General features: G+C 41.4%; 2 protein-coding genes across 2 annotated transcripts in view; both read right to left on the bottom strand.

Annotated features, from left to right (window-relative positions):
- Positions 1–1,845: 1,845 nt before the first annotated feature.
- Positions 1,846–7,515, bottom strand: LOC138023119 (tetratricopeptide repeat protein 28-like). Its single transcript, XM_068870150.1, has 3 exons — positions 7,488–7,515; positions 4,624–7,443; positions 1,846–2,964 (listed from the first exon to the last, which is right to left on the bottom strand). Exons 1-3 carry the CDS (start codon positions 7,513–7,515, stop codon positions 2,945–2,947), a joined length of 2,868 nt encoding a protein of 955 aa, XP_068726251.1. The 3' UTR covers positions 1,846–2,944.
- Positions 7,516–7,593: 78 nt separating this feature from the next.
- The window catches only part of LOC138024494 (G-protein-signaling modulator 2-like), a 31,891-nt gene continuing 31,416 nt past the window's right edge, over positions 7,594–8,068 (bottom strand). The window contains exon 6 of the mRNA XM_068871705.1: positions 7,594–8,068. This exon is cut by the window's right edge and continues 449 nt beyond it. Within this exon, the coding sequence (XP_068727806.1) occupies positions 7,597–8,068 (472 nt within the window). The 3' untranslated portion in view covers positions 7,594–7,596.

Below are 8,068 nucleotides of genomic sequence, written 5' to 3'. Positions count from 1 at the left end.
GATATGGAAATACGTGGAACAAAACGTTTTATTCCCAAAAGATTTGAATTGGCATGGGTACAACATTGAGTTAGCCGAATTGGTCAATTTACCGAGGCATATGCAATATTCGGAAATTCTCTGTACCATTCCATTGCCAACATACCCTTTCTTTCGGTGAAAATCATGACCGTTGGCTATCAGTGCTATCGCTCCAACTAATTGGATTTAATTTTTTCCGTCACTTAATTTCGGTTTTCACTTGACGTCACAGTCACCATGTTTGTGCGCCCCCCCCCCCCCCAAAAAAAAAAGGCGGCTTTGTTTGTGTCCGTTTTCTTTTGTTTTTTGTTGAAGAACATTGCTGTTGGTCACGTGAGTGCAAACCAACAATAGAGCTGCTGTAGCTACTTTTTTGACTGGTTATTGAATTCATACAGGATTGTACGCAAGCGTAAAGGTTTTGAAGAAAAAAAAAGAAATAATAAGTGCCATTTGAAAATCTTTTATCCGGGTTTCTGAAAACTCAGTAAACGCTTTTTCTGTAGTTATGGTAACTAATGTGCGCTCACGTGGCCACTAGCAACGACTATATTGACGGACAATAAAATGGACAACGTAATTGTTTCTCCTCTCCTCAAAAACCAACATTTGACTTGATTTACTTTCATTGTTCATTTCAGTTTACAGTGTCCCCAATTAGCGCTCCAGCGCTTGAACGACTTGACACTTAAATAAAGTTCCTTTCCTTTCCTCCCAATTCTCTCTGAGTAAAGCACTGGCAGTCTGGATGTTCTTTTCTCGACGTCATTCATGATAGGTTTCATATGTTTATTTAAAAGATAACTGGACTATTACTACATCTTTTTGTATTTCCGTATGATAGCTAAATTACACCGCCCGTTTGAAGTACGGGTTTCCTACTTAGTGTGCATTGATCGATCTACGCATTGATTACCTTCTAACTAATTTACATTGAAAATGAAAAGACTGTAGAAAGAAAAAATAAGAGATCAAGTAACACGTTTCCTTATATTACCCTGTTTTTAGCCTTCTGGAAGTTCCCCTAGGGAAGAGCGCAAAGAAATCTGGACGTTTACCTAAGAAAATGTTTCCAGGCTTTAAACCTTAACTGCAAACAAATTAATCGCGCAACTATTCCTTTCCAAATCTTTGGCTTCTAGAAGTTCTAACCCTAAGAAATCGCCCATTTTAAAATATTTTGCCTCGGGCCGGTCCCTCCAAGCAAAATCTCAGAAAATCAACATGTAGAACTTTACAGTGACAAATTTTCCATTTGTTTGATTCTAGGCCCTGGCAAGAGTTCAACATTCAAGAGTAAGAGTTACCCAAATTGGACTAGTCCCCATCAGCGTCAGAAAAGTGTGTATTTTGAAACCAAGTTTTGAGGGAAAATAAACAATCGATCAAATCAGTTAACTCAATGTTGTGACCTATCCAAACTCTTTGAGCACAAAACGTTTTGTTCCAGGTATAGAGTGTTTTCACATGACGTCACTGCCGCTACGTTGGTGTACTCAACCAATCCTACGGGAATTGAGCTATATTATCATGCAAGCGTTTTCTTTTGTTTCGGTGGAAAAACAAGGTTGCTGATCACGTGAGTGAAAACACTATTTCCATATCATTTAAATGTGAATACTACAATATAATGCAAATAAAATACACAAAGAATCTTAACCCCGGGAAATTGGTTGGAATGGATACAACATTGATTAAGCCCGGTTTACACTACAGATATTTTTCGGCACGACTCGTGTGAAATTGGCACGCCTACAAAGAAATCGGCAAACTTTGTTTTCACTACACCACTTTTACCGTATCAAATATACCGTGCCAAAATTTTTGGGCCCGGGTAACTTCTCTTGTAGACATGCACAGTTCAATTATAATCAAGAACGTCCGCGTGATTTTGGTGGGGAATGAGCAGCCATCTTGAAATATACGCAAAAAACCGCTAGCCTATATGAATTAAGGCTCAAATTTGGCCCTTTAAAGTGTTTACACTACTTGTTCTATCCGAACCATGCCTATTTTTTCAGCACCCGTGCCATTTTTACCCGTGCTCGGACTACCTCGCCGAAGGTCCCAGAACGGGTAAGAATTTTGGTTCGGCACGGATGAAATTTGGTACTGACAAGTTGTTTACACTGCAAATTTTATCCGAGCCGAAACTTTTTCTTTGGGACCCGTGCCAATTTCACCCGAGCCGTGCCAAAAAGTGTCTCTAGTGTAAACCGGGCTTTAGTCGATTTTGGTCTATTGCTTCCTTAGTTTAAAAATTGACAATTTTCCGACGCTGACACCAGATTCTTACTCTTAGGTAATCTCTAGACATTTCTACGTTCCTAGGTATTTTTTAGCTTATAGATTTTTGCCCCCAAAAAATGATTAATTTACTTATTTAGCTTTGGCCAACCTTAGTTACAGAATCTCAGAAAATACACCTTCCTCGAAACTGTACTTTATATTGAATACAAACATTTGATATATGAAACGACAGACTTATACTTGTCACTAGCTTCACTTAAAATTAATACCCAACAAATATACTGCAAAGGCTTGGAGTAACTTTGAAGTATTTAGGAACCAAAGTAATACGACGGCTAGATCCTCAGTTATGGAAGCAAACCGTTTTGACAAGTCCTTGATTTAAATCAAGTGATTATCTAAACCTTGTTCCTTAAACAGTTGCTAACGCAACAAGGCACAAATGTAAGGAATTCAACAGTAGCTTGATACCACCGAAATCTCATGGCACATGTAAACTAAAATAAACTAAAATACGTTTTCAAACGTACCGTTAAAAATATATTACATATCTTTTATCACCTTAACCCTGCGCTACTGAGGTACGAAGGGTATCATGATTTTTTTTTTCAATAGCTCACATAATCGAAGAAAGGAAAATGACATATCCATGTATCCGTGGCCAAGTAGTTTTTCACGTTTTAGACGTCGGTTCTGAAAAAAAAATAAATAAATAAAGAAGTACACAAATAGTGGCTTAACTGGGAAAACGGACTTTTATATTAACTCATGAAACCGTTTGTGCTTACTTAATACCAACAATTCCTACTCAACTCAGTGTTACTATGACATGTAGACTATAAGCCCTAAAAAGCTAACTTCACTTTCCATACGTAACTACCAAGGGTGCCAGAGGATTTTTTTTCAAGGTTTAATAGAACGCTCAGCGATTACTAATCAACGGTCGAGGACGAAAAAAGACGTCCTCTGGTCGCTCGACCATACAACCTCATTTCCATGTCATCAAATTGGGACAGAATTTGTCCTGGTTCGCAGATTGGACATTACGTTCGAGGGAGTTGGACAAATGGAAAAACCGGTTCTCAACAGTTGTTGCGACAAGCAGCGTTGCCTGTCTTCGGCACGAGAGGAAAAGGCCAAGCTTGTTCCAATCAGGCGAGTTGCTTCAGTGCCTTCACGCACCATAACGGCTTTGACAACGTGGAAAGATCCACTTTAATAGACCTTATTTATAAATGGCGGCCAGGTTATGTTGCTTTTGTCGAAGTGCAAATTAGACTACCAAGCCTCATTTTAGAGCACGAATTCTTTTCAATTCACTGTAGGGTATCGAGGCTTGGTAGGCTAATTTGCACTTCGACAAAAGAATTATAAATTGACCGCCATTTATGAATAAGGTCTATTGTACTTAATTATTTTGCTTATCAATTCGCTCATGAGAGCGCTTGTAGATACTCAAGCTCGTTTGAAAGCGGTTGGAAGAATTAAATAAAGAAGTTGAGCTCGTCAACATTTGTTGCAACTCTGTCTGGAAACGGAGGAGTTAGGGACGAAAAATGGTAAGGACAGATAAAGTTTCTCGCATTTCGAAGTCTTCCATTCTGCACTACTGTAATAGCAAAGAGCTAGAGATCACAACCTAAAGTGATCTCTAGCTCTTTACTATTACAGTATGAAAGATTGTTTTAAACACGTTCAACAATAAAGTTTCGCTCTGAGGGAAAAAGAAAAATCATCAAATAAATCGATCTTATGCACGTCAAATCAATAAAATATTGTTAAAATTCCTCCAAAATTATTAAAGCTATGGAAGTGAATAGTCATCACTGTAATCACAATTTTCTGGAATGGTTTTTGATGCGCTTCACTGCGTCTCATGGGAACCAGTCTCAGCTTGGTGGCCAAAACTGGTTTGACGAGTATGCTGAACTGTCTCTACGTATGGAAATGAGGTGCTGGGGTCGTGCGACCAGAGGCATTTTTTTCGTCCTCGACCGTTAGGGTATTTAGAATCACTGACCGTTCTCTTCGACCTTGAAAAAACAATTCCTCTGCCACCCAGGGTAATACGTAACTGGCAATCAGCGATTTCATGTCAGTCTTATAGCACGTTTCAAGCAGCTAAAGTAGCTATTTGCACAAAGGCCGAAGTACTCGACCTGGTGAATGCAGAAAAACATGTTTCAGGTACTAGCCAAAGGAGTTCCTAAAAAAAAAAAAACTACTTCGTTGACCGATTTTGAAAACATTTCTTTGTCAAGAACGTACCTGCTCCTTTCGACAACTTGTTGATTAAAACATGTACAATGTACAGCTTTTTAGTAATTAAAGTTGTATTTAAACAGCACTTACCATTCTTTGCGTGCCGGTGTTGCCCAAATTCAAAGGTGACGTCATCGCCAATAAGCACAAATGGCGCCCAGTATTTAATGGCGGAATACTTCTCTGTCTCCCGAAGAGATTTCATAGCATGGTGAAGAGCTAAACTTGCACTTTTTCTATCTGCCAAGTGTTGGTAGAATATTTTCATGAACAGCAACGTAGCCTCGTCATCAATTGCCCAGAGTGACACCAGAACAGACCGGGCACCAGCACACAGGAAAGCCCTGGCTATTCCCACCACACCCTCAGATTTCACCTCTCCTTGGCCACTGTGACAGCAACTCAGCACAACCAGCCTTGCCTGAAGACGAACAGCATAAACATCGCTCATTGTTAACATGTAATCTTCCTCTTCGGGCTTCTGGGATGTGCGTTCGGGATTTGGGGCCAAAACAATTTCTCCCAATTCGCCATCTCCATGTGCAGCAATGTGGATTAAAGCAACTGACTTCATTCTTTTCAGCACCTCGGCCTTCGTTGCATTTCTGCCAGTGAGAGGCGAGGTGTGCAGAAGTTCCCCAATCACCTCCACCTCTTTTTTCGCGCATGGCAACTGTTCAAACATGGGTTCACCAGTGCCGTAAGTGACTTCTTCCAAGTACGGATCGCCCACAAGCAGCGCTTCACTCTTACTGTAGAACTCGTCAGTTGCACCAGCGATCACTTTTAAAGCGGTCAGCGAGGGAATAATTCGAATCCTGACAGAGTCACTCAATGCAGAGTAAGGAGCCAACCAAAATGGTCCATCAGGAACAAAGACTAAATCATCATCCTGGAGCAAGTCCGCGATTGGACTGACTAAGACATCATACAAGGCCTGCAGAGAGTTCACAGATAAGCTCAAGGAATGAAAGGTTTCCATTAATGAATCCGGAGTTCCATTTTCAAGTTCCTTTTGCCGAAACTTTATCTCGCTACCTTCTCTTAGCAACCAGAAACTGATTGTGTTCCCGTCAAGTGCTGTGAAAACTATTTGGGAACACAGATCTTTCATTACAGCGGAGATAGTTTCCTTCATCGTAACTGCTGAAGGTTTGTCATCAACGCGGTACTGCAGCGTTAAAATATCTGCCAAGGCCTGCGCTCGTCCTTGCTCAGCAGCAAACAAAGCCTCATGAAAATCTTCATTCTTCAAGAGTGCTGTCCATAGAGCGGTGTAAGCAAACCGAGTTTTGTCACGAAAGCTTATTTTCCACTCATCTTCTGACTGAAGAAGACTCCTTGTTTTATCATAATAATTTACGCTTAGACGATAGTAGTTTAGAGCTTTGCACAAGGAGCCTGAAAATTCATGGATACGACCTATCCGATAACATGCGATTCCCTGCCCTATTGGGTCCTCCCTTTCCTTGGAAATGCTAAGCTGTTGTTTGCTAAAGAGAAGTGCATTTTCAAGCTCGCCCATATCGTAATAAGTATTGCCGAGATCGCCATACGCTCTTCCCTCCGCAGCCTTATCCCCAAGTTTTTTTGCAATATCAAGATCTTGTCTTGTGTACTCTAAGGCTTGCTTAATATCACCCTGACGGCGATAAGCGTTGCCAAGAATGCCACAGGCTCTTCCTTGCCCAGCCATGTCCCCTACTTCTTTTGCAATACTAAGACCTTTTTTATTGTACTCCATGGCTTTTTCAAAATCGCCCAGATCGCCATAAATATTGCTGACATTGCCATGGGCTCTTCCTTCGTTGACCCTATCTCCTACTTCTATCGTAATACTAAGATGTTGTTGTTGGTACTTCATGGCTTCCTCAAGATCGCCCAGATTATAATAAGTATTGCCAAAATTGCAATAGGCTCTTCCTTCCCCGGCCCTATCACCTACTTCTTTTGCAATAATAAGATGTTGTTTGTAGCATTCCATGGCTTCCTTAAAAATGCCCAGATTGTCCAAACAAGTGCCTAGATTGCAATAGCCTCTTCCTGCCGAGACTATATGACCTACTTCTTTCGCAATACAAAGATATTGTTTGTGGCACTCCATGGCTTCCTTAATAAAACTGCCCAGATTGTCATAAGCATTGCCGAGATTGCCATAGGCTCTTAATTCTCCGGCCCTATCCCCTACGTCTTTTGCAATACAAAGATATTGTTTGTAGTACTCTATGGCTTGCTCGAACTTCCTCAGACCTTTATAAGCGTTGCCTAGATTGCAAAACCCTCTTCCCTCCCCGGCCCTATCCCCTACTTCCTTTGCAATGCAAAGATCCTGTTTATGGTACTCTATGGCTTGCGCAAAATTGCCCACACTTTGATAAGCGTTGCCGAGATTGCAATAGGCTCCCCCTTCCCCGACCCTATCCTCTACTTCTTTTGCAATGCTAAGATCTTGTTTGTGGTACTTTATCGCTTGCTTGAAATCACCCAGACTTTGATAAGCGTTGCCGAGATTGCCATACGCTCTTCCCTCCGCAGCCTTATCCCCAACTTCTTTTGCAATATTAAGATCTTGTCTTGTGTACTCTAAGGCTTGCTTAAAATCTCCCAGACATTGATAAGCGTTGCCGAGATTGCCATAGGCTTTTCCTGCCCCGGAAATATCCCCTAGTTCTGTCGCAATACTGAGATGTTGTTTGTGGTACTCTATAGCTTGCCTGAAATCTCCCAGACTTTGATAAGCATTGCCAAGATTGCAATAAGCTCTTCCTTCCCCGACCCTGTCCCATACTTCTTTTGCAATGCGAAGATCTTGTTGGTGGTACTTTATGGCTTGCTTGAAATCTCCCAGACTTTGATAAGTGTTGCCGAGATTGCCATAGGCTTTTCCTTCCCCTGCCCTATCCCCTACTTCTTTCGCAATACTGAGATGTTGTACGCGGTACTCTAAGGCTTGCTTGAAATCTCCCAGACTTTGATAAGCATTGCCAAGATTGCAATAAGCTCTTCCTTCCCTGACCCTATCCCCTATTTCTTTTGCAATACTAACGTCTTGTTTGCGGTACTTTATGGCTTGCTTATAATCGCCAACCACTCATAGACGTTGCCGAGTTTGCCATAGGCGCTTCCTTCCTTGGCCCTATCCCCTACTTCTTTTGCAATACTAATATGTTGGTCGTAATATTCTATCGCTTCCTTAAAATTTCCCAGACTTTGATAAACGTTTCCGAGATTGCAATAGGCTCTACCTTCCCCGGCCCTGTCCGCTACTTTTTTCGCAATACTAAGCCGTTGTTTGTGGTACTCTATGGCTTCCTTAAAATAGCCCAGACCATTATAAGCACTGCCAAGATTACCATAAGCCCTTCCCTCCTCGGCCCTATCGCCTACAATTTTCGCAATACTAAGATCTTGTTTGCAGTACTCTATGGCTTGCTTAAAATTGCTCAGCCTTTGATAAATGTTGCTGAGATTACCATAGGCTCTTCCCTCCCCTGCCCTATCCCCTACTTCTTTTGCAATGCTAAGATTTTGTTTG

The sequence above is a fragment of the Montipora capricornis genome, chromosome 11, assembly GCF_036669925.1.
Source record: "Montipora capricornis isolate CH-2021 chromosome 11, ASM3666992v2, whole genome shotgun sequence".
Lineage (NCBI taxonomy): Eukaryota > Metazoa > Cnidaria > Anthozoa > Scleractinia > Acroporidae > Montipora > Montipora capricornis.
Note: the sequence above shows the minus strand (reverse complement) of the source record. Positions and strands in the feature narration are given on the sequence as shown.

Coding starts and splice junctions, on each gene's coding strand:
- LOC138023119 (XM_068870150.1), bottom strand. CDS start 7,515: ATGCTTATCAAAGTCTGGGAGATTTCAA. Junction 7,444..7,487: donor CAAAGTCTGGGAGATTTCAA/GCAAGCCTTAGA, acceptor GTATTGCGAAAG/AAGTAGGGGATAGGGCAGGG. Junction 2,965..4,623: donor ACACCGGCACGCAAAGAATG/GTAAGTGCTGTT, acceptor TTTTTTTTTCAG/AACCGACGTCTAAAACGTGA.